Below are 27,549 nucleotides of genomic sequence, written 5' to 3'. Positions count from 1 at the left end.
ATTTTCATCAGAACATTTTATAAAATCAATACACTGCTAGGAAGGATATGAAATCATTTAAGTGATCTGTCTGTTATTAAACTGGACTATTCATCCATTCATAGTGAAGTAAACAGAAGAAGGTTTTCATTTGAACTAAAAAAAAAATAAGTTAGGAAGGAAAAGCAATCACACAATGCACAAGTTTCATTTGCTATGCATTTTTTCAAGCATTCCAACCTTACTCAGAAATCACACAAGACATCCAAGTGCTTTAAAATCCAAGGCCTTTAATTCAGTTTTCAGTAATGACCATAAATGCCTTCACAAAACCTCTTTTCACTGAAATGAAGGCAGTAGGCATTACGTAACACCCTGAAAGCAGTGATCTCTTCGGATGCTGGTGCAGATAAACATTAAGTGGCAGGTTTTAGATCTTAACAATATCTCCTCAAAAAAAAAAGACAACTCTGAAAAAAACACAAAAATTAAGTTACCGGTCAGTCTTTCTCAGGTTCCCAATGAAATTTGCAGTTATTTTTACAGGTACATAATTTGGAATTAATAGATAAACCAGTAAGTATGATATGGTGTTAAGTTTTAGTTAAATATAGTAACTATGAAGATACCATTATTATGGTAAGTGGCATCCTTTGCTACTCTTTAGCTGTGCAAAATAAACTTGAAATGATACATCCTGTAGTGGTATAATTTAAAAGATCCTTGATATGACACTAACTCAAAATCTGGTCGCAAATTGCATATAAACTGTAAGATTATTAAAATACACCTTTTTGAAAAATAATAAGATGACCATTTATACCTAAATAAGGTTCCCCAGGAAGATATGAAATACTTTAGCATATAAAAGTAGTTGCCCCTTTTCCATAAGGACAACTGTTGTTTCACAAAATAACTTATATGACCCAAGGCAAGTAATTTCTTTCAAATGCCATATTCTCTCTATGACTGTGAGGTATGCTTCAAGAGACTGTATCCATGAGAAAAGGGCACACTTGGGTATAAGACCACAGTTACAGACACGAGGTGCCTTTCTTGGGTCAGGGGCGCCCCTAAGAGTTATATTAACAGAAAACCAACGATAGCTTCTGAAGCCGTTTCTTTCACAAACACATACAACTGAATTTGGTTACTTAGAAGGTAATGCAAGACACAGCTATTTACATATATGCTGTGTCATGTGTGCCTATTTTAAATAGTGGCTTCTGTGGGATACTCCTATTCAAACACACACCAAACAATCTTACTCTACCAAACCACAATCTTCCATTTTTGGCAAGGTAGAATAGATTAAACAAAACAGAAACAAACAAAAACAACAACAAAAAACTAGCTATAACAATGATTCAGGCAAAAGTTCCCATGTCAAACAACAGTAGGGAAAGTGTTCTGAGAAATATTAATTTGGGAGAAAAAACCCTACCAAACAAATAATGCTGGAAATCAATCTTATAATCACTCAAATGACTATCACATAAAAGGTTTATGAATGCCTTTGAAATAAGAATAGTTCGGTTTAAAAAATAGCTGATTATGAGGTTTATAATTAGAATGTCTTTGAAAGACATCCAAGCTAATTAACTTAAACAGGCCCAATTAGTAAAAGGTAACACGAAATAAATTCTTCCATAATTAATACTAGATGCCATCTTGCCTTTGGACAAACTGATAAGATTAAATTTGAAAATGGTACAGAAATAATGAAATGAAACCTACATGACAACTGAAGAAAAAACAAAACACCATGCCACTACTAATAAACACAGTGGGAGGCAAGAAACATATTTTTAAGCAATGGTTACTTAAAAGAATGCCTCATAAAATTACTATCACAATCAAGTTAAGAAAAAGCTTCAAGACTAGCAGCTGGGCTTTGTGAAACATATAGGACAATGGAAGGCACTACAAAAGCAATAATTACTTCTAATTACAATTGGACAGTTCAGTCTTCTCCTTCTGCTTACGAAGATTAGCCAGTGTGAATGTTATTTTTATATCCCCCTGAGTTTTTAACATGATTGGGCAAAGCAGCACCAATTTAAAAAAATATCTGCAATGCCAGCACTGCAGTTTGGAATCACTTACACTGATGGCCCCACAGGTCTCTCATAAGAGCACTTTAGAACATGATTAAAAATATAGAAATGCCTTTCGGTGTTTCAGTATTAAAGTGGAACCACCACAGATATCTATTTTTAAAAATAATGCACTAAAAAGGTTTGTTTATACAGTACAGTCTTTCCACCCTGTAGCCAGGATTCACGGCTATTTTCCACTCTGAGAGATCTCTTTGTGCGTCTTGTTGAGATGTCAGTATGCTTCATGGTGCACAATCCTTTTTGGCTGGAATATCCTGGCAAATATCACGTCATGCCCGTTTTGAGCAGTATGCCTTGTAGGTCCTCTGGCAACGCTAAGATAATTGCATCTATGTGTGTCCGTAACTTTTCCATAGTGTCAGGTTTCACGGGTAAATGCTCTCGATCCGCCTGCAACTACATAAAGAATATTTGGAAGCATTTAAGTTATCCTCTGAGTCTATATTAATACATTTTATTCTCTAAATAAACAGTTTCAATGGTCCAATGATTTGGAAACTTCAGACTCAGACCAGAATTTACAGAAACTGTAAAAAAGCAAAGAACATGCCATTTAAACCATATAATGTGGAGTTCAATAAAAAAATTTCTATGTAAATTAACAGATAATACCTACACATACCATGTAGTATTAAATATAACTGACAATGTTTTTTGTAGAGCTCATTAGACTCCACGTAAATACTTCTGAAATAATATGGCATCTATGATCTGCTTGGGTGACCAAGTATTTTCAGTCAGATCTACCATCAATTGACCAATCTCAAGTCCTCTCATTTAAAAAGCTACCTCTGTGATACATCATGGACTGCCACCTCAAATATGAGGAAAATATCTTCACAGATCTTTGGCTGTTTTGGCTACATACCAGCTTATTTTTCAGCTTCAATACAAGGTCTACTGTTTCTACTTCTGTGTGTTTCTGGGTCCAGAGAAGTAAGTCCTAGAAGAATAAACAAATCCCAAATCAGTAAATACTCAAAATAATTTTCAAACTCCTGTATTTCAATAGGCGAGGCTACTTAGAAGGAAGGACAGGAAGGAAAAGAACAGGGTATTTAACCTAGTTATAGCATTACAGTACAAGAATAATTCTATACATACTACTCTAACAATGTTAATTAGATAATTTTCGATATTGGCCAGAACCATTGTCTAATATTTGAAAGTAAAATAAAATGTAAGAAATTCCTTTCTGAGATGGCCCTTTTAGATCAATCAAGAAAAACAAAATTGCAATTCAAAGTACAATACTAACCCCCACCCCAAGTAGTGAGTTCTTTAATTTATAAGGAACATTAGCTAACAAATCAAGATAACAAGGAACATGAACATATTACTGGATGGAAACTTTGCATCTTCAAATAAGCTTTCCTTGGGCTTATCTGTGGTTGCTTTCATCGTATTCCTTCTCTCAAAATCACAGTCACTAGCAGTTTATGGTTAGAAAGTTAACAATGAGGTTAGCCCATCTCAAGCTAAACAGAAATGAAAATGAGACTATCCTTTATATTTCCACAAGTAGCTTAATTTAAAATAGCCTGGTAACAAATTATAAAGTATAAAAAGTCAGTCCAAATACAGAAAAAAATTGTTAATGGTAACTGGAAAAGGTGAATAAGGCATACTGGAAAAGATGTGCAGTTAGACTGCTCAGACTGGAATCCTGACTCCATCCAGCGGTACGTTGGTAAATATTCAACTACCGGTTCTCCAGGAAAGTCTCTGGTTTGTAGCATTTCTGTGGTATAATACTCCCACTGTAGCTGATTTTTTTTTTTTTTTTTTTAAAGATTTTATTTTTTCCTTTTTCTCCCCAAAGCCCCCTGGTACATAGTTGTGTATTCTTCGTTGTGGGTTCTTCTAGTTGTGGCATGTGGGACGCTGCCTCAGCGTGGTCTGATGAGCAGTGCCACGTCAGCGCCCAGGATTCGAACTAACGAAACACTGGGCTGCCTGCAGCGGAGCGCGCGAACTTAACCACTCGGCCACGGGGCCAGCCCCCCACTGTAGCTGATTTTAAGCTACCAACCTGAGATCACTGAACGCACAGTTGGGAAAAGATGGACACAGTGAGCTCTCACGAGCCAGTGCAAGTGGCTAGCTCACTGCCGGCTCCTCTACTTAGCAGTGATGTGATCTGAAGCAAATCACTTAACTTATAATCCCAGATGTCCCATAATGCAGATCATAACACACCTACTACCATGAATTGCTGTGAAGATTAAAAGACATCATCTATACAGAGCACCTATCCCATCCTTGGCACATACCACATGATCCAGAAAAGTTAGCTATGACTATTTATAAGTAGTGGATATGAGTATAATCTTCTAACCTCTAAGGATAATTTTGTCTTTATTTTCAAGTTATTAATCATCACACAAACATACTGTTCTCTAACCTCTTCACAAAGAGCTTCTAGATGGAGTGCCTCCAATTTCTGGGTCATTTCCTTCCGCCGGGTCTTGAACCAACCATCAAAATTTGGAGATTTTAGAAAATGCCTTAAAAATAAATTTAAAAACAGCAAAGTTTGATTATGACTTATTTCCTTTCCTCAATACCTTTCTTACCTCTAGCTCAGAGAACCACGTGAAACAACGGACTTTTTAAAAAAAGCCTAAGTTTAAGTCCAGTTTTTTCTTTTGTTTTGTTTTTAAATAAAGCTCTACAGATGAGTGAGAAAGGAAAAAAAAAACACTAACCTGTAAAGTCCAATCCAATCACCTTTTATTCGAGAGGTCAGCTGAGGTCCTGTTTTCTCAAGTGTTTTCATAAATTCTTCCGGAAGGAACTGTCTTAATTGGGGTGGACTCTAGAAAACAGGACATACTGTATTTAAAAATTAGAAATGGATATATTCACAGAAGTCAATTATAGTTAGAGAACTCAAATAGGAATTTAATTGAATATATTTATACCTTCCATGGAGAAATACTTTTCTGTAAAGGCATCAAGCTTGCCACATATCTTTCCTAAAATCAAGAAAAAAAAAACAATCAAAGTTAGGTGTCTTCACCCAGAGTCTTCAAAAACATTTAAACAAACCTACTTAAATGAAATGGGTTTCCAAGTTTTTCATTGTATGCTCTTTCAGTGTACATCAACAATGATATAAACTCCCCACATAGATATAGCTGAATTTAGATTGAATTGAGAAGTCAGACTTTCAATAAAAATTTAACTAAATCTTAGATAATCCAAGACACTATATATTTTTTTCATTGAGTTAATGATAGGTTATAATCTTGTGAAATTTCAGTTGTACATTAATGTTTGTCAGTCGTGTTGCAGGTGCACCACTTCACCATTTGTGCCCACCCCCGACCCCACCTTTCCCCTGGTAGCCACTAATCTGTTCTCTTTGTCTACATTTTTAAATTCCTCATATGAGTGGAGTCATACAGAGATTGTCCTTCTCTAACTGGCTTATTTCACTTAACATAATTCCCTCAAGGTCTAACCATGTTGTTGCAAATGGGACGATTTTGCTCTTTTTTATGGCTGAGTAGTATTCCATTGTGTGTGTGTGTGTGCATATATATATATACACACACCACATCTTCTTTATCCAATCAACTGTTGATGGGCACTTAGGTTGCTTCCACGTCTTGGCTATTGTAAATAATGCTGCAATAAACATTGGGGTGCATAGGACTTTTGGAATTGCTGACTTCAAGCTCTTTGGGTAGATATCCAGTAGTGGGATAGCTGGGTCGTATGGTAGTTCTATTTTTAGTTTTTTGAGGAATCTCCATACTGTTTTCCATAGCGGCTGCACCAGTTTGCATTCCCACCAGCAGTGTATGAGGGTTCCTTTTTCTCCGCAACCTCTCCAACATTTGTTACTATTAGTTTTAGATATTTTTGTCATTCTAACGGGTGTAAGGTGATATCTTAGTGTAGTTTTGATTTGCATTTCCCTGATGATCAGCGATGATGAACATCTTTTCATGTGCCTATTGGCCATCCGTATATCTTCTTTGGAGAAACGTCTGTTCATGTCTCCAGCCCATTTTTTGATCCAAGAGACTATATTTTTAATAATAATTAACCTTATTGAATAACTACGTACCAGAAAATGTACTCAACATTTTATATGCATCATCTCTTAATCCTTGCAACCATCCTATGTGGCAGGTGTCACTGGGAAACCAAGGCTTCGAAAGGCTAAGTAACTAACCAAGGTCACCCAGCTGGAACTTGAATTCAGGTTTAAATGACTTCAGCTCATGCTCTTAAGCGCTACCGTAAAGTTCATTTACTTAAACAGATTTAAATGGAACAAAATAAACTGACATTCACAGATCAAGAAAGACTATTTCTGCCCAAAATATAATGGCAAACATCTCTAGGTTGCCCCCATATAGTTTATATAGATTACATTAATAACCACACGGAATCTCTCTGATACAGTCTCCAGACTAGGACTATATCATGGTACTGCCTGATACTGTGAGTTATCTTTTAGTATTTTAATATGAGATTCCACTAAATTTCATAGAAAACCGTATCATTTAGTCACTTATTCCATAAATATTTACTAAGTGCTACCATACGCCAGACAGAAGAAAAGATAATGAATAGATAAGGTCCCTGTCATCATGGAGCTACAGTCTCACTGATATTATATAAAATTGTGCTCAAGAAAATAACATCAGAGAAAGAAGCCCCAGGGTAAACTTCTTTTAAGGTACAAAATGCAATAATTACATAATATTTCACAACAATTATCTCAATTAAGATTTACAACCACCGTGAAAGGTATTTAAGAAAAGCAGAATTAGCCACATTTTACAGTTAAAGAAAGTGAAGGTCAGAGAGAGGAAGTGACTTCCCAAAGTTACACAGTTAATACCAGAACAAAGAGTCTAGGTCTCTTGCAAAGGGCTCTAACTTTAATCTCTGAACACACGAGCAGGCCAAACACAACTGAAGAAAAGGTTTCGGTCAATGGGAAAAACATTCATATATCCTTCAAGAAATCATTAAATTAAGCAAATATATGTGTTAACTTACTAACGGAATGATGAAGCTTTGTGTCAGTTCCAAAAAATAGCGTCGGAGAATAACACTTTGAGCTTCAGAAGGACGTTTCTGCTGTACACCCTTAAAAGAGGAAACAATGAGAACCTATGTTCTAGTGTCAGGGAATATAAAACAAAGGATAATTAGAGAAGTTCAGCTGATACATAAATATATGTATTTTTACTTGATATTAAAAAAACCTAGTGGGGCGGCCCCGTGGCCGAGTGGTTAAGTTCGTGTGCTCCACTTCGGTGGCCCAGGGTTCGGATCCTGGGCACGGACATGGCACCGCTCATTAGGCCATGTTGAGGTGGCGTCCCACATGCCACAACCAGAAGGACCCACAACTAGAATATACAACTATGTACTGGGGGGATTTGGGGAGAAAAAAGCAGGAAAAAAAAAAGGAAGATTGGCAACAGTTGTTAGCTCAGGTGCCAATCTTTAAAAGAAAGAAAACCCCTAGAACTTGATTTTGAAGTAATTTAATCTGAAGTTTATTGTGCAATATCCTGTGAAAAGAATCCTCAGAGCAAAACATAAGACATTCATCCCATACTTAAAAGTATCAGTTCACAACGAAGACTATCTTTATTTCATATTTAGTGTATTAATACTATTTATATTTTTAACAAAATGCTAACTATCCCCTACTGTTAGATGCTATCTCATATAGAGTCCATGATTTTTTACTCTATCTCCCAAGTTTCTAGGAAGATTGGCACTAGTTTGTAGCTGCAGCCCCATATTACAAGTCCATAATTGCTGCTACTTTAGTCTCTTGATTTTCATGAAGCTTTGGTTCAAAAAAGAGACCTTATTTCATATTATTATACAGAAAGCACATATGGCCTAACTGGATATTGCATACCTGAACAAGGAAATTTAAATTAATAATATAAGCAATCACCTTCTGTAATTGTTTTATGATCTCTTCATCTCTATTTAGATATGGCTTATAAGAAGTATAAACTCCTAAGGAAAAAAATAAGAAAATAAGGTAAACAGTAAGACCCAAGTACCCATTTAAGTAAATATTTAAAAATTCATAAAAGTGAATACCAGGTTTAGAATCCAGAGTCTTTAGGTTCTTCAATTTTTTCACTTTAACCTGCTTAGGAATTTCACCTGAAGAAAACACCACAAAGATTCTTATAGTTATTTGAATTTCACATATCACGAAACTGGAATTTAATAAGACTAATAATCCATTGACTCTTTATTTCTTAGTCAGGGAATGTTGTAGTTGAAGTATTCTTCTTAATATCAATTAATATTCAAGAGTTTATTCCTGGTACTTTAAAACTGGATAAAAGGAACACTAGATTATTATAGCATTATAGAAACAATTTGTATAAATTATATTAAAAATGGGTATTTAACCTCTCATTAATATATACCATTACTTAAAAGTTTTCCTTTTCATCACTCAATCTGTAATTTAATATCTTTGTGCCAAACACACGAACTTGAAAATTTATGCGCCCAATATGAATAAAATACCCTTTAAATGGAAGTGAAAGTAACCCCTAAATTAGTATGCAGATGTAGTATTTAAAGGTTTTCTTCTGACAGCTCCCCAAATTCTGCTTTTGCATTGTAGGAACTTACACTGTCACCAAGTAGTGACAGTGTACGCCCTAACCACAGGTCTGAGCCACAGACAGACAGAACTCCTGAGCAGGGCTGCGACCAACAACCTGTAGAGCATATGCAGTTGTTCTGGTCTTGAGGTCAAGAAAAGCTACAATCTAAACAACCCTTCTAAGTGGCAGAAAAATGCCTCAAGGTAAACAATTAAAAGTGTCATAAGCACACTAAATTTAATAGACTTCCTTTCTCTTTTCCTTTCCCTATCCTCCGTCTCTCTGCATAAGAGAACCTAACAATCTAGAGTTATCTAATTCAAGCCTCTGAATTTACAAAACATTTTTGTTTAAATCATTACATAGATCCAAGTACTAACTACAGTTATCTATGGAAGTAGAACTATGGGAACACAGAGTATTTTCACTTCCAATCCTATATTGTTAAAAAAAAAATTAAGAGCATGTACTATGCTAAAACAGATATTTTTATAAACTTTTCACTTTGAAATAATTTCAATCTTACAGAAAAGTTGCAGAATAATACAGTCAACACTCCAATTTTATCAATTGTCCCAATAATAATTTTAAACAGACATTTGTTAAAGAAGTCAATATCATGGATACACAGACTTATTTTTTCATTGATTCACTAAATATTAGTGAATGCAAGACACTAAGTACAAAAGAATAAAACAACTAATTCCTGGTATTAAGAAGCTCACAATCTAATGGTGAAGTAAGACAAATAGAGACAAATGACAATACAGAAGGCTATGTGCTGGGATAGAATTACGAAGATACTGTGGAGACAGAGAAGGGTATCCTGGCCAAAAAGGAGTGGAAACATTACTGAGGATTCTTAAAGGAAGTGATATTTAAGCAGTCTTATAGGAGAAATAAAAAGTTATCCACAGGAAAAGGACCTTTTAGATAAAGAGTTAAATCTAGAAGCATCAAGAGTATGTTGCTTAAAGAGTTGTAAATAATGGTAAGGACTGTAACAGTCACCATTTATTCAATATGTATCTGTGCCAGTGTGTGGTCTAAGAACACTGCAAAAATTTTCACATTTAATCTTCACAATAAAGGTATGTTTCATCATGACCATCTCACAGATGAAGAAACTAAGGCATGGACAAAACTGATATTCACCTGGTATGCACCAGTTCCAGCTGTTTACTGCCATCATCCATTCTGTTTGGTCAATACCCCATTCAGACAGGTTGTTAGGCTCTGTCATAACTAGACACAGGGGAAAGACTTGTCCAAGGACACACAGATAACATGCTTGAACCAGGATCTGAAATAAGGCAGTCCAACTCCAGAGCCATCACTCTTAACCACTACACTACAAACGCAGGAATGGAGAGCATGCTAAAAGGGGCAGGAGATGAAGCTAGAGAGGTATTCAAGGGTCAGACCAAGAGGAACTATAAAGATGTCTGACCTATACGGTAACAGAGACTGAAAGCATGGGCATAGGGGGTTGTGGATGAGGATGATAAGATAACAGGATCAAATCTGCATTTAACACACTCACTGCCACCAGGTGGTGACAGTGTATGCCACAACCACAGGCCTGAGCCACAGATGGACGGGACTCCTGAGCAGGGCTGCTGTGCTGCACAAAGGAGGCTGAAGTGAAAGAGAGAAAATACTAGAGGATAAAATATATGCTTTGTAAAGTATTGTTCCTGGGTAGAAAGAGAACGTGAAGTAAGGCATGTGCAGCAAGGACAGAGAAGAGAGGGAGCTACTGGAGCTCTGTGAAGGAGAGAAAACCAAGAAGCTTTTAGGACAGACTGAGAGGGAACAGGACACAGTCCAGAAACACTCTGAAATGTTTTTGATTCATCAGCACACAGTTTTTACTTTGTCATTGTATTCTATCCATTCCCATGCACTAATTCCATGAGAATGTCTCTCTCATCTTGAACCTTACCTTGTAGTTTTGCTTTCCAGATTTCAGAGTAGATTTTTACCACAAGATTTGTAAAATTTTTTCCCCTTAGTAAATGCACAATTTTTTAAAATTTTACACATTTAACTATACAGATAACTAAATTCAAGTCATTTATCTGCTTCTGACTCCAAGAACCTGAAGAATATCATGTGTCAAAACTATAATGGTTTCAATCAATCTAAGTATTTCTGTCCTTATTTTCTGTTTCCCTCTGCTCCAAGTCACAAAGGACTTTCAGCTCCTCCATGTACCAAAGCTGTGTATTAACATATTATTTTCTGAAATTCACTGTGCAAAAGGAAACGAATATCAGAGGGGAGAATAACTGAGCAGTAGGTTTCAGATACTCCTTGCATTCAATAAGTTCTGGGTAATAATAAAAACTTGTAGGATCTATAATTGTTTTTTTAAAAAGGGAAAAGACAAGAACACAACTTGTACAGCAACATTCATTCACACAATTCTCCTTTCATTCAGTGGACCTCATTAGGTATAAGACGCATACTGAACTCTAACTCTAGCCACCATAATTCTTATACTGTAGTATATAATAGATGTGAAGAAAATTAGTTATAAAGATACATTGTCTATTACCAAAAAAAAAAATTTAAATAGATACTCGTCAGATGGCTCTGGGGGAAAAAAAGCCAGAAAATGAGCTAAAGTCCTATAATTACAGATATTTATTTTAATTAAAAATACTTATTCAGGGGGCCGGCCCTGTGGCCAAGTGGTTAAATTTGCACGCTCCACTTCTGTGGCCCAGGGTTTTGCCGGTTCGGATCCTGGGCACAGACATGGCACTGCTCATCAGGCCCTGCTGAGGAGGCGTCCCACACAGCATAACCAGAAGGACCTACAACTACAATATACAACTATGTACTGAGGGGCTTCAGGGAAAAGAAGGAAAAAACAAAAAAAAAGATGGGCCTGTTAGCTCAGGTGCCAATTTTTAAAACGAAAAATACTTATTCAATGTTTGTTATGTACACTGCACATTAGAAAGGGGTTTAACACTATTAAATTAATAAACATCATTACTGCCCCTCTGCCTATTTGAATAAGAATCTTACACATTCAGGCCAAATATTTTACCTTTGGTGAAATCACCAAACCCAATTTCTGGTCAGAAATTATCAGTTTATAATTTGATCCAATACATACTAGTAGAATTACTTTCTCTTTAAAGAATACTTAAGTACCATCATCTTAACATTACATTCCTTCGCTCAGTAAGATTTGGGTGAACTTAAATTAGGTACAACCAGAAGTAATCCTTTTATATCAGGAGGAATGATCCCTCTGCAAGGTTAAAACTAAATGTATGTTTCTTGGGGCCAGCCCAGTGGTGTAGTGGTTAAGTTTGTGCACTCCACTTCGGCGGCCCAGGGTTCATGGGTTTGGATCCCTGGTGCAGACCTACACACCGCTCATCAAGCCATGCTGTGGCAGCATCCCACATACAAAACAGGGGAAGCTGGCACAGCTGTTAGCTCAGGGACAATCTTCCTCACCAAAAATCCAAACTAAATATATGTTTCTGGTAAAGCTATCAATTTCAGTTTTGCTGTGCCTTCTCTGCTTGTCCTGCAGAACATACCTTTTCTGCAGTTTTACTGACCTTCTCTTCAAAGCCAGGATCCTTAGGGAAGCTGTAAGTGTTTTATAACTTGTGTAGCATATGCAGTCGTTCTCATCTAGAGATCAATGAGCAGGTAAACACCCCAAGATATATACCCAATACTCATAATTAAAAGATAAATGGATTTTCATGAATGTCATACCAAAAGCAGAGGCAATAAAAGAAAATATAGATGAAGTAGACTTCATCAAAATTAAGAACTTTTGTGCATCAAAGCACAGTATTAAGAGAGTGAAAGATAACCCACAGGATGGGAGAAAATATTTATAAAGCATATGTATCTGATAAGGAATTAGTATCCAGAATATATAAAGAACTCCTACAACTCAACAACAACAAAAGAAACCAACTTGATTAAAAAATGGGCAAAGGACTTGAAAAGACATTTCTTCAAAGAAGATGTACAGATGACCAATAAGCATGTGAAAAGATGTTCAACATTACTAATCATTAGGGAAATACAAATCAAAACCACAATTACATACCACCTTACACCCGTCAGAATGGCAACCATGAAAAAAACAGAAAATAAATGTGAGCGAGAATGTGGAGAAAGTGATAACCTTGTGCACTGTTAACAGGAACAGAAAATGAAAACAGTACGGTAGCTCCTCAAAAATTAAACACAGAATGACTATATGGTACAGCAATTCTATTTTTGGGTATACAGCCAAAAGAAGAAAAAGCAAGGACTCAAAGAGATATATATTTGGACACCCATGTTCATTCAACTATTATTCGCAATAGCTAAAAGGTGGAAGCAACCAAGAATCTACTGACAGATAAATGGGTAAATAAAATGTGGCATATACATACGATGGAATATTATTCAGCCTTAAAAAGGAAGGAAATTCTGACATATGTTACAACACAGACAAACCTTAAGGACATTATACTAAGGAAATAAGCCAGTCACAAAATGACAAGTAAAGGAGAATTCTACTAATGGGAGATATCTAGAGGAGTGAAATTCATAACGACAGAAAGACAGGTGGTTGCCAAGGGCTGTGGGGGGGGTAGGGAGGGAGTGAACAAGGAGTTATTGTCTAATGGGTGTAGAGTTTCAGTTTTGCAAGATGAAAAGAGTTCTGTGGGTGGATGGTGGTGATGGTAGCACAACTATGTGAATATAATTAATGCCACTGTACACTTTAAAAATGATTAAGGTGGTAAATTTTATGTTATGTGTGTTTTATCACAATTCAAAAAAAGGAATAAAATTTTGATGCATGCTACAACATGGATGAACTTTGAAAACATGATGCAAAGTAAAATAAACCAGACACCAATGGATAAGTATTGTATAATTCCATTTATATGAAGTACAGAGAAGAGTCAAGTTCACAGGAATTAGAACAGAGGTTACCAGGGGCTGGGGATGGGAGGAATGTGGAGTTATCGTTTAACGGATTTTGGATTTGGGTGAACTAAATCCAAACCCTTCTGTTTGGGATGATGACAAAGTTCTGGAAAGGGAAAGTGGTGATTCACCCAACACTGTGAATGTACTTAATGCCACTGCATGAACTGTACACTTAAAAACAGTTAAAAAGGGGCCAGCCGAGTGGTTAAGTTCACGCACTCCGCTTTGGCAGCCCAGGGTTTCGCTGGTTCTGATCCTGGGCGTGAACATGGCACTGCTTGTCAGGCCATGCTGAGGCGGTGTCCCATAGAGCACAGACAGAAGGACCCACAACTAGAATATACAACTATGTACTAGGGGGACTTGGGAAGAAAAAAGCAGAAAAAAAAAATTTGGCAACAGGTGTTAGCTCAGGTGCCAATCTTTAAAAATAGTTAAAAAGATACATTTTACATTACATGTATTTTACTACAATAAAAACAATTTTTAAGATAAGTGGGGAAAAGTATCACAAACACACTAAACTTAATGAAATTTTGCACTTCTGTTAAGACCTGTGCTTACATAAGACCTACTAGTCCCCAAAACAGTCAGACACTATCGTCTTGCCTAACATCACTGAAGCACCCCTGGTGCCTTTGCTCACAAGGTATCGCCTCTACTAACTGGACAAGGACCAAACTGAGGACACTGACAATCTCTAGCATCCACTCCTCAATGACTACTAAGGATCTATAAAGCATAATGTTTCCATACAACACCATCACTCTCCTGTAGAAAAGTGATACCTGACAAAATGGTCCCAATAAGCTGGTGACAGAAATAATCAGAACACAGCATATCTTCTCTAAAGTAGGCTGCTTAAAATAAAGTGTAATTAATATTCCCTATCTGCCCTCATCCCCATCTGGAAAAATAAATTCAAGAACTGTCCCCTCCTGGGGGCCGGCCCCATGGCTGAGTGGTTAGGTTTGCGTGCCCAGCTTCAGTGGCCCGGGCTTTGTCAGTTCAGATCCTGGGCACAGACCTATACACCGCTTATCAAGCCATGCTGTAGTGGCATCCCACATAGAAGAACTAGAACGACCTACAACTAGCATACACAACTATGTACTAGGGCTATGAGGAGGGGGAAAAAAGAGGAAGACTGGCAGCAGATGTTAGATCAGGGCCAATTAACAAAGAAAAATTGTCCCCTCCCTTCCCTTGGTCCAAGGTCCTACTTTTAAATGCTAACCTCACCTGCCTGAAGAGGTTTCTCAGAGCAAGAATATTAGCTGGCAAGACGTCACAAGAAAAGAAATTGCAGACCAATATCCCTCACGGATACAGATGTAAAAATCCTCAACAAAAATATTAGCAAACCAAACCCAGCAAGTTAAAGAAGGACTATACACCATGACGAAATGGAATTTGTCTGAGGAATGTAAGGTTGGTTTAACATCCAAAAATCATTTAATATCATATCAATAAAGAAGAAAAACCACATGATGATCTCCATAGATACAGAAAACACATCTAACAAAATTCAATGCCAAGTCATGATAATCATTCTCAACAAACTAGGGACAGAAAGGCATTTCCTCAATCTGATAAAGGATATCTACGAAAATCCTATATCTAACATCATAATTAGACTTGTATACTAAAAACTACAAAACATTGCTGAGAAAAATTAAAGAAGATCTAAACAATGGAGAGACATTCCAAGTTCCCAGAATGGAAGACTCAGTATTTTTCAGATAGTGATTATCTCCCAAATCGATTATGTGTTCAACACAATCCCTATCAAAATCCCAGCTGATTTTTCACAGCAATCGACAAACTGATCCTAAAATTTATATGGAAATGCAAAAGACTAAGAATAGCCAAAACAATTTTGAAAAATAAGAACAAAGTTGGAAGACTTACATTACCTGATTTCAAAACTCACTATAAAACTCCAGTAATCAAGACATTATTTTGGTGTAAAGACAAGACATATAGATCAATGCAACAGAAACAAGAGACCAGAAATAAACTCTCACATTTATGGCCAATTGATTTTCCACAAAGATATCAAACCAATTCAATGCTAAAAAGATAGTCTTTTCAACAAATGGTACTAAGACAAGTGGATACCAACACGCAAAGAAGATGATTTTAGACCCTTAATCCACATCATACACAAAACAAACAACTCAAAGTGGATCATAGACCTAAATGTAAGTGTTAACACAATAAAACGTTCAGAAGAAAATGTAGGAGAAAATCTTTGTCACCTTGGGTTAGGCAATGAGTTCTTAGAAACATCAAAAGATCAAGCCATAAAAGAAAAAAATTTATAAGCCAGACTTCATCAAAATTAAATGCGTGGTCACCAGGGGGTCATGGGTGAGAGAATTGGATGAAGGTGGTCAAAACATACAAACTTCCATTATGGGGCTGGCCCCGTGGCCGAGTGGTTAGTTCGTGCGCTCTGCTTCGGTGGCCCAGGGTTTCGACGGTTCGAATCCTGGGCGCTGACATGGCACTGCTCCTCAAGCCATGCTGAGGCAGCACCCCACATGCCACAACTAGAAGGACTCATAACTAAAAATACACAACTATGTATCAGGGGGCTTTGGGAGAAAAAGGAAAAAAAAAAAAAAATCTTTAAAAAAAAAACCCTTCCAGGGGCTGGCCCTGTGGCCGAGTGGTTAAGTTCGCTCGCTCCACTGCAGGCAGCCCAGTGTTTCATTGGTTCGAATCCTGGGCGCGGACATGGCACTGCTCATCAAGCCACGCTGAGGCAGCATCCCACATGCCACAACTAGAAGGACCCACAACGAAGAATATACAACTATGTACTGGGGGCCTTGGGGAGAAAAAGGAAAAAAAATAAAATCTTTAAAAAAAAAAAACCTTCCAGTTATAAGATAAATAAGTACTGGAGATGTAATGTACAGCATGGTGACTATAGTTAACACTGCTGTATGGTATATTTGAAAGTTGTTAAGAGGGGCCAGCCCCGTGGCTAAGTGGTCAAGTTCGAGCGCTCTGCTTCAGTGGCCCAGGGTTTCCGCCGGTTCAGATCCTGGGCGCGGACATGGCACTGCTCGTCAAGCCATGCTGAGGTGGCATCCCACATGCCACAACTAGAAGGACCCACAACTAAAAATACACAACTATGTACCAGGGGGCTTTGGGAGGAAAAATAAAAGCTACAAAAAAAAAAAAGAAAGAAAGTTGTTAGGAGTGTAAATCCTAAGAGTTCTCATTGCAAGGAAAAAACATTCTTTTTCTTTTTTCCTTTTGTATCCATATGAGATGATGGATGTTAAGTGAACTTATTGTGGTAACCATTTCACAGTGTATGTAAGTCAAGTCATTATGCTGTACACCTTAAACTTATACAGTGCCATTTGTCAATTATATCGCCACAAAACTGAAAAAATATTAAACACTTGTGCTTCAAAAGACACCATTAAGAAAACAAAAACACAAACTGCATACTGTGAGAAAATATTTGCAAATCAGATATCTGTGAACAGACTTGTGTCCAAAATACATAAAAATCTCTTACAACTAAATAATAAGACAAATAACCTGATTTAAAAATAGGCAAAAGATTTAAATCAACATTTCATCAAACAGGATAATGAACAACTAATAAGTAGATGAAAAGATGCTCAACAACACTAGTCACTAGAAAAGCAAATTAAAACCACCAATTCAAACTCACTCAACGGCTGTAATGAAAAAGACAGACAATATCAAATGTTGACAGGGATATGAAGAAATAGGAAGCCTCATATACTGCTGGTAAAAATTCACAATGGTGGGCCACTCTGGAAAACAGTGCAGTGGTTTCTTAAACAGTTAGACTTATCAATCATGCCACTTTACCAATGATTTTACACGAAAGTTCCTCTACTTACATCCCCAACAAACAGCCTTTTTTCATTAGAAAGAAACAATAAGCAGTAGTTTATTATATTACAATTAATCAAATAGTCCAGATTAGTAAGACAAAACCATGAAAGTAAACGTCAAGATTAAATTAAGATTTACAAAAAAAACCTCTTTTCCTATCTTCTCACAGCTAAGACTCTGGTGACTGCTGAGCTCTGAATTATTAATAATCAGACAGTACACTAATGAAAAATGGCAGGGGACCATGACATTTACAAAGTGCCACGAGTCAGGCACTGTGTTTAATCCTCCCAGCAAACAAAGAATTTGAGGCTGAGAGGGGCTGTTCTGCCTCAGATCCACACATCTGACTGCCAGGGTAAAGCCCTTTGTTCTTTCCTGTATTTCATAAGGCTCCTTAGAATTTCAGTGTAAGATTGAGACCAATATTTGTAAATAATGTGATTAAAAATGTTATTCCCTGACTCTAAGATGTCTATCTAGATTCATGTATATACCAGAAGGGATAGCTTATAAAATATTATTATTAAATAATACTTTAAACATAGCTGTGTATTCCAAAAGAAAAGTCTTTAGAAGTAACACATCGTAAAGTTATTAAAAAATATTTTTGATATCTCACGTCTCACTATTTCAGTGGAAAATTCAGGAATGTCCAGTGAGGAATGTCAAATGTACCACTATATTCTCATCTAAGTTAACAAAACTCCCAACCTCAGAATTCGTTTACTCATTTAAAAAACATTTGTTAAATAGCTACCACGAGCAAGATATTATGTACCATTTTCGCACGGAAAGCGTGACCTTTTGATGACTTTCTTAATCAATATCAGTGCACAGAAATGTATAATACTTGTTTTGAGACCTATGCAAGAATTTTGTGCTAAGTTGAGTAATTCGAGCTTCTATAAGGTTTTATTCAAGTAGTGTTTGAAATCCCTGTTTAATTGGGCTTATCCATATACAAAGAGTAGTTCCAATTTTTGAGGTTTCATTTTGTATAATTCATTCCATGTTCATAAAACTGTAAGAGCATTTTACGGTAGGAGGATGATGGGTTACACATAAGAACCTGAATATTTTAGTGGGAAGCTATGCTCTTCTCCAAAGGCTCTTATTCAGGTTGCCTCAAAGAAGGCTCCTATCAACATAATTAAAAAGTAACCAACAGATGAAAACAAAGGGGAAGAAATATACCTGCTCAGCCACATTACATACTGAAAACAGAACACCAAGTTTATACTTTACCTGCAGGTTTAAGGTCTCCTATTCGAATAATGTGTGGCCAGTGCTGGAGCGTTTTTGCAAAAAAAGGGTTGGTTACTCCTAATATGACTGAGGGCCTACATAAAAATAAAACAAAAACAAAGTGAAAAAAAGATGAATGTTCCATCAGTGAAGAATAGTTTAACAATTTCTTTTGAGTGAACAATAAACAGATTACCTTTTCCTTCACTCAATATATTACACACACCAACGACATGCCAGGCACCATGTTTAGAACTAGGAAAGTACACAGGAAGAAAGGTGTACATACCCAGTTACGATGACAGAAATTACAAGAAAGTGAAGGTGGTGTAAAATGTGCAATAATTACAAAGGAGAAACTATGTCTACCAGGGGTTAAAGGACAGCCTCACCAAGGAGAGACGTGCACAAAGATATGAAAGAGGAGTAGGGATTCTCGCCAAGTGGATAAAGGAAGGAAAGGTGATGCAGGAGAACGAGCAGCACGTGCAAAGCAATGACGTGAGATCATGGTCTTTTTTGTAGAACTCCAAGTAGTTTAGCATTCCTAGGGCACAAAGCAGGAAGAATTAACAGTCAGAAATGAAAGGAGATAAGCAGATGCTGGCCAGATCATTAAGTACCGAGTTAATATGCTAAGAAGTTTAGATGTTACCTTGTAGGCAAATGCAAGTTACTAGAGTACCTAGTGGAGGAATGTCACATAAATGAAAACGTACTTATTAGAAAGATCACTCTGGGGGAAATTTGGAAGATGCCCTAGAAGGATGGAAGGGCTTTAGGAAAAAGCAACAGCAGATATGAGAAAGACGGAAGACAGTAAGACCGGGAAGAGAGCTTTGGAAAGAAGATAAATGTTGTTTTTTAACAACTTTTTTTTTTTTTGAGGAAGATTGGCCCTGAGCTAACATCTGTGCCCATCTTTCTCTATTTTACATGTAGGACGCCTGCCACAGCATAGCTTGGTAAGCGCTGTGTAGCTCCACGCCCGGGATCCCAACTGGCGAACCCTGGGTTGCCAAAGCACAGCGAGCAAATTTAACCACTGTGCCACTGGGCTGGACCCAAGAAGAAAACAGATGTTATGACAGACATTTTAGGATGTTGAAGTGACAAAATTTTGTAAAGTTTGATGTGGGGCATATTAAGAAGGAGAAATTTATGACAATTTAGGTTTTTGATAATTAAGTGAAAAGCAGTACCATCCATGAAAATAGGAAGAGGCATGGGATCAGGGAAGTAAAGGAGACAAAAAGAATTCAGTTTGAACATGTTTAGTTTTGAGTGTCATTAAAATGTCCGGGTGGCAATGAGGTAAAAAAAAAAACAACAAAAACCTAGATACATAGGTCTGAACCTTGCAAAGATCTGGGCTAGGAAGATAAATTTCGGTCATCAGTATAGAGGTGTTAACAGAGGCTATTGGTACAGATAAGATTGTACAGAAAGAATTATCAGTCTGAAATCAGAACCCAGAACACAATAGTGGAGCACACCAACATTTAAGGGGTTGGCAGAGAAAGAGAAGTCTGCACAGGAGACTGAGATGCACCACCAGACAGCCAGGTGAGAGTGGTATCAAGGATTAAAATATTTTCAAGGTTGAAGCTTAATATTACAAGAAAGAGAAAGTAGGAAAAACAGGGAAATAAAGTGCTCACTGAGTCAGGCAGCAAGAAAGGTCTGATGACTTTGGCAAGAGCAACTTCAGTGGGGATGGAGAAATCAACCTACAATGGACTGAGAAGCAACCAGAAAATCAAAAAGTAGAGACAGCAAATGAAGACTTTTGTTGCTATTCTAGAAACTTAGCTATGAAAAAGAAAGTGAGCAACAGAACAGGAGCCAAAAGCAAAAGGGTAAGATAATTTTTTCCCCTTTTACAAATTGGGAAGAATTTTCATGTTTATATGCTGATTCAATGAAGAGGAAGAAGGAAAAAGAAGTTATAGAGCAAGAAGAGAGAACTGATGCTGTAAGAGGTCCTGAAGTAAGGAAAGAAAAGAGAACTGAAAGTACATGATGATAGCTGTTAGTAACAGTACACCTTCCACTAATAAAGAAAATCATTCAAAGAAAAGTAAGATACCGACTCTTGAAATGTGAAATTATTACCAGCACCTCCTCAAACCTTCCTTTACAAAATCAATCTGCCAGTAAGTTCAAAATTGAAACTTCTAAATTATTACCGAACATAATTCTACACAATTTGGTTATAAAAGTAATACTTGGTCAATAAAAGTTATTTTGTTTACTCACGGGGCTTGAGTACGGGTAGTATATTCTTTGAATTCACTATCATGAATAGTGAAATAAGGACGGAAATCACTGAAGTACTTTAATGGAGAAATACAGCTGTGGAGCAAGAAGAACATATAAAACAAAAGACACAGAAATTAAAAATCTTACTCAATAACTGTAAAACATCTGTACACATAGTATACACCCTATAGGATAACTTAGCTATTTCTATAAATGGTAAACTCATTTCAAGAAACTAAAAAGACAAATGGAAATACATAATGTGGAATGGCATATTGAAAGAGTACCAAACTCGGGGCAGAAAATAGGGTAAAATTCTCGCTCTATCATTCACTAGTTACATGACTTTTGCTAGCCATTGACCATTCACACAACTAATATTTATCAAGTGCCAACTTCACGTAAGTGAATGAATGATGGTTCCAGCCTTCATGGAGCCTGAATTAATTTTCTCATCCATAAAATGGTGCTATAAGAGCACTACCTTCTTACAGGGTTGTTGTGTGGATCAATGCAATGAGTGTACAAACATATCACAGATGGGAAAGTGCTGCAACCATTAGGAACCAAATAGACTCACTTAACAAGTGCCAGTACAGTCTCTGACGACTCCGATGGTGATGGTGCCATGACCACGAGGGGCTCCCCCAACAGCACCAGCTCCCAAAGCATCTGACTATGAAGGAAGACTGGGCAGAAACACCTGAAAGGTATTTACACAGCAGAAATATTGTTATTTATTCAACTCTGTTTTTTTTTTTCGGTTTTGGGGAGTTTTTTTGGTGAGGAAGATTGGCCCTGAGCTAATATCTGTGCCAACTTTCCTCTACTTTTTGTATGTGGGATGCTGCCACAGCATGGCTTGATGAGTGGTGTGGAGGTCCGCACTCGGGATCTGAACCCCCAAACCCCAGGCCACCAAAGTGGAGGACACAAAGTTAACCACTATGCCACCGGGCTGGCACCTTAACCCTGTTTTTTAAGTTCCTATATAATCATTCTAAAAACTTCACATTGATATAAATTCTTCCAGCTATTTGTACCTTGATTTGATATACAAATTCATTTAGAATATGGTGAGGTATATAGATTTAAGTCCCTTTTATCAACATAAAAATATCAACTTGACTTCTTCCAATTTTTACAAAATCAAATGCAATATATTGACACACAGAATGACTGACAAATAGTAAAAGCATATAAAATACTTATTAAGTTGTTGTACCACATGGTAGATCTATTTTATCCATACTGCTTTGTTACATTTGCATTTCTATTCAAAATACTTTGAAGGAAACAAGAAAAATCATTTTCCGAAAGATGTTGACTGGATGTACTTAATTTAAAAGCGAACTCTTTCAATATTAAACAATGATGAAAACAAATCACAAGGGGGAGTTCTAATGCCAAACAACAGAATGATTTCCTGGGCAGATCCTCCCCCTTCAGAAACGCTGCACGTTTTTATAGCAGCCCTGGAATTCGGTGGAAGCCTCTCAGAACACAACTCTGGAACATTACTTAACTTCAGACATTTGGTAACTTTTACTTATTTAGTCATTTCCTACTGGTAGGTTAACAATTTTTCCTAGTAGATTAGAGAAAGAAATACTTGTCTATTCATAAAAATCACAACCACTCTATCTGGCTGAAAACACATATACACACCAGAAAGAAAATGAAAAAAATTAAAACAACATTTCAGTGCAGAAATATGAAACAAATTTGTGAGATGGAAATTAGGAAAAGTTAACTTTAATTATTCAAAGGCAAGAAGACAAATGAGAAGGAAGTGCAAAAAATACAACAAACAGTTCAAAGATAAGGCAAAGCAGCTCTTCTTCCTCTTTCCTTCCTAAACAATTTAATCCTAAAGCAGAAAACGGTAACATGTAGGCATCTCTGCCAGGAGGGAAAGAGAGCTATGCTGGCCCAGAGCAGGTGTCAGGGCTTGTGCAAGGTAAGGCAGACACCCATATGAAGTGGGTGGCCTGCTGTGGGGCTGTTGGAACCCAAATGTGGTGAGAAAGGTGGACATGTGTGGAGGTGATCTGATTTGGGGTGACGGAACCCAGGAAGTGTGAGGGGCACGGAGGGGCAGCGTGGTGTGGAGTGTCAGAGTCAGAGTGGGTGCATGAGGTTGTCCATGGTGACTAAAACAACCTGAATCTAATCATGAGTAAATCCCGGACAAACCTAACCTGAGGGATTTCCTGCATAAGAATTGTCCTGTAATCCACAAGAATGTCAGGGTCGTGAAAGTGAAAGGAAGATTGAGGAGCTATTCCAGACTAAAAAGACATGACAATTAAATTCAACAGATGATTCTGAACTAGATATTATCGTGACAACTGGTGACATTTGAATGTGTTCTTAGTATTAGACGGTATTAATTTGTCAATGTTAATTTCCCAATTTTGATGTCTACACTGTGTCATTCTAAGGCTGTGTGTGTACACGCACCCATATGCGTACACATACATGTATACATATATACACATACATAATATATAATTATATATATAAAATTTTGAAATAATCACAAATTTACAGAAAAGTGGTCAGTACTGTATATATATAATTTTAAAAATATGTATAATTCACATTTATCTTATATATTTTATATATATAAAATTAAAAAATAAGCAAACGTAAAATGAAAAAGACCTATATGGAAACATCTGACCAACTGACTTTAATAGTAGGATGCTCTTAAGGCATCAAAGTTGCAAACTACTTTTTCTCTTGAGTATAGTAATATATTATCAGTAAGGGCACAAATAGAAAGTACAGTTACAACATGAAGCATTCTCTGCAGCCTCTGATTTAAACTAGTAATATCTGTTATACAAAGTAGTTTTTACTGGGGAGGAGGTAAGTATTAAATATTCAAGAAAGGTGGGCCAGCCCAGTGGCACAGTGGTTAAGTGCGCACGTTCCGCTTCAGTGGCCCAGGGTTCGCCGCTCTGGATCCCGGGTGCGGACATGGCACCACTTGGCACACCATGCTGTGGTAGGCATCCCACATATAAAGTAGAGGAAGATGGGCACGGATGTTAGCTCAGGGCCAGTCTTCCTCAGCGAAACAGAGGAGGATTGGCAGCAGATGTTAGCTCAGGGCCAGTCTTCCTCAAAAAAAACAACCAAACAGCAACAAAAAACTCACATTCTAAGTCTTTCACATGACCCTTGATTACATGTATTAGTATTCAGTAATTGCTCGTTTAGAGCAGTGGTTTCTCAAGCTGGGCTACACATTAGAACATCTGGGAGCTCGAACCCAGGCACCAATCCAAAGATTCCTATTTAGCTGCTTTGGCTAAGGCACAAATATTAGTATCTTTTCCTTCTTTCTTTTTTCAGTGCTAGATTCTCTCTCTTTTTATTTTGCATTTTTAAAACTTGTAAACATACAAAAAATAAAGACAATACTGTAAGAACCCCCACAAACATATCATCCAGAGTTAACAATATTTTGCCATTTTTACTTCATATATTTTTTCTTACTGAAGTATTCTAAGTAAAACACAAACTTCATGACATTCACCTTAAAATACTTTAAAATGGATCTTTAAAAAAATAAGTGCATTTTTCTTACATCATTACAATACCATTCTGACACCAAACCAAACAAAAAATAATTTGTTTCTACCATGTAATATCCAATCTATATCCAAATTTCCCTAATTGTCAAAGCTCATAACATTAAGTCAAGGATGAACCACTGACTTATAACATGTCAAATATAACTATTTTCTTTCAGTTTCTTCCACATTTCATATAAGAACATTCATTTTCTAACGAAATTCACAGAAATATCACAAAGCAAAAGAGAAAAGGCAGTTACCAAAATTTCTTATTCTTTACCTGAAAAGATCCACCTCATGAACAGTAGGTAAAATAACAGATATATGTGTGTCCGCCTAAGAGGAAAAAAAGAAAAAAGAGAAGATGTCATTAAAATTTACAGAAATTGATTTTTAAAATATGCCTATCTTTCTCATGATCATTAAGCCACGCTGCCCTGTGTATCTTTTAAGATTCTCTTCCTCCAAGAGCATCCACAAAGAGAACGGGTCTTACTCGTCTCCTCTAAGACAGCAAAAGGTGAAGGATAACACAGATCCCATAGATAAAGCATTAGTCCAACAGTCAGATGTTAGATTAACTCACAACTGCATGAAATACTACCATACTACTACTTGACATATATATTAGGCAAAATTAGTTTACCTACTGCTCTCCACTTTCATTCAATTCAAAGACCAATGGAAGCGCTAATACACCAGTCAAAACACTTCTGGTGAAAAATTCAATCCCACCCATAAACACATATAGCTTTGGGAAAAACAAAAGGCAATCATAACTACAGAATCCTTTCGATTGTTTCCTTAAAAACAGAAGTTGGCTGACTACTTTTCTAAGATAAGAGGTTTTGTTACAATTAACCCTTGTTGAATATTTACTTTCCCCCGTCCTCACAATTACAGTATAAACTCTGAGTTCTCTTCAGTGTCTACCAGAGAAAGAAAAAGAAAAAAATCTGAGAAACATTAGGAAGTCTATTATCAATTCACTAAGAAATTATTTAATGGGATATTTCAGTAATATTCAGAAATATATCATAAGCCCAAGAAACTCTGCATTTGCTAGTTTAAAAATTCTGTTAAAAGAGACTTTATGTGCTGGATTATTCTACCGTAATACCATACTACCTGCTGAGTTAACTGCACTATTTGAGTTGTCCCAGGCTTGTCATGACATGTGGGAATCCGTACCTTAAAGAGAAAGAGAAAAAATTAACCTTGGCTACAAAAGAACGTCCTTTCTCTAATTTGCAAGTCCTACTACAATGAAAAATCAGAAGTGCTCCATTCTGCCACTAAAAAGGTATACTCAGCAATGCCTAAAAAGCCACAAAAACAAAATATTTAGGTCAGATTAAAACACTAAAGTCAGGGGCTGGCCCTGTGGCCAAGTGGTTAAGTTTGCGTGCTCTGCTTTGGCAGCCCAGGGTTTCACCAGTTCGAATCCTGGGCACAGACATGGGACTGCTCATCAAGCCATGCTGAGGTGGCATCCCACATGCCACAACTAGAAGGATCCACAACTGAAAATACACAACTATGTACCAGGGGCTTTTGGGAGAAAAAGGAAAAGTAAAGTCTTAAAAAAACAAAAAACTTAACTAATGTCTTATTTATTTTTAACACAGCAGAGGGTAAGTGAACCAAGGTCTCCGTACTCCCATACACATAGAAATCACTAACTCACTGAGAAGCACATGTGTTGAAAAACAGAAAAGGACATCAACTTCATGCCGCTCCCTGTTTATTGTTCCCATCTTTGCTTCATTAATATACACACACCCAAACACACCCTCTCAAGCTTGCCAAACTATGGGATAAGTCTCACAGGAAACCATGAGAATTCTCAACCCAGAGTTATGAGTACTACTTTTTATAATTTTCCAGGGAAAAAACAGAACAAAGATCCTACAGAAATGAGTATACCTAAACAGAGAGATTGCCGAAAATAAGTCCAACTTGAAAATGAATTGCAAAAGCACTTAGAGCACATGTCATATAAAGCCTGAGAGCAAAATGCTAATTCATTTAATAAAAATAACAACAAAACTTAATAGAGCACAACACCCTGGGATGGACCTGTTGGGTCTGACATTACACGTTAAGATCATTTAAGACTAAGAACCAATGGTTTTCCTAATTTCTTTTAATTTTTACTAATTCATACTCAATTCTACAAGTGTTCTGCAATACCACCCATCTCTGGAGGGCCATGAAGTTGCAGAATTCTAGGAGGTGGCATTTACATTCACATGTATTCTATAAGAATGACACCTTCACGCAAACTCTATAGGGTGAAATGGGACTGGTGGAACTTGGAGTTGTGTGACTAATGATTCGGTGCAACCAGATGAACTGTGGTATCTCTGTAACTCTTCACGTCAACAACAAATAAGTGAAAGCAATAACAGGACTGACTGTTACGAGGAAGCTAAAAGGCAAAACTCATGTGTGAACTTCTTAGAGCTCTTTAAAAAGGAGACAAATGAAATATAAGCTATTACCTTCATTACCACCCCCATAATAGGCAGGTGTAGTGTTTTCCCTGGCACTGGGGCAGGCCATCGATCAACATCATTACAAGCTGGAAAATATAATAAAATATTTTCTTAGTATAAGTGGAAATTAAAATATGAAAAATGGAACATTAGAACTACTTTCCATAGAGCAGGAAAAATATATTGGGATGAATGGAAGATAAAAGGTAAAAGAAAAGTGAAAGTAGTGAAAATATCTTACATTTCACCAGAAATACACCTATGTCTAGGATATAAATTGCTTAACAAATTTTTTTTTTTTTGAGGAAGATTAGCCCTGAGCTAACTACTGCCAATCCTCCTCTTTTTGCTGAGGAAGACTGGCCCTGAGCTA

The 27,549-nt window shown here is 36.8% G+C and overlaps 1 protein-coding gene across 3 annotated transcripts in view; it reads right to left on the bottom strand.

Moving 5' to 3' along the window:
• Positions 1-249: 249 nt before the first annotated feature.
• The window catches only part of DENND6A (DENN domain containing 6A), a 60,954-nt gene continuing 33,654 nt past the window's right edge, over positions 250-27,549 (bottom strand). For all 3 annotated transcript variants that reach the window (XM_044753976.2, XM_044753977.2, XM_044753979.2), the window contains 14 exons: positions 27,183-27,262; positions 25,807-25,869; positions 24,959-25,014; positions 21,672-21,794; positions 21,089-21,184; positions 18,830-18,924; positions 8,193-8,258; positions 8,041-8,105; positions 7,122-7,211; positions 5,024-5,077; positions 4,808-4,917; positions 4,504-4,606; positions 2,968-3,042; positions 250-2,495 (listed from right to left, as the gene is read on the bottom strand). In XM_044753976.2, coding sequence (XP_044609911.1) covers positions 2,364-2,495; positions 2,968-3,042; positions 4,504-4,606; positions 4,808-4,917; positions 5,024-5,077; positions 7,122-7,211; positions 8,041-8,105; positions 8,193-8,258; positions 18,830-18,924; positions 21,089-21,184; positions 21,672-21,794; positions 24,959-25,014; positions 25,807-25,869; positions 27,183-27,262 — 1,208 coding nt within the window. In that variant the 3' untranslated portion in view covers positions 250-2,363. The remainder of the gene's footprint in view (positions 2,496-2,967; positions 3,043-4,503; positions 4,607-4,807; positions 4,918-5,023; positions 5,078-7,121; positions 7,212-8,040; positions 8,106-8,192; positions 8,259-18,829; positions 18,925-21,088; positions 21,185-21,671; positions 21,795-24,958; positions 25,015-25,806; positions 25,870-27,182; positions 27,263-27,549) is intronic.

This window comes from Equus asinus, chromosome 21 (assembly GCF_041296235.1).
Source record: "Equus asinus isolate D_3611 breed Donkey chromosome 21, EquAss-T2T_v2, whole genome shotgun sequence".
Classification (NCBI taxonomy): Eukaryota; Metazoa; Chordata; class Mammalia; order Perissodactyla; family Equidae; genus Equus; species Equus asinus.
This window is presented reverse-complemented; position numbering and strand designations above follow the sequence as displayed.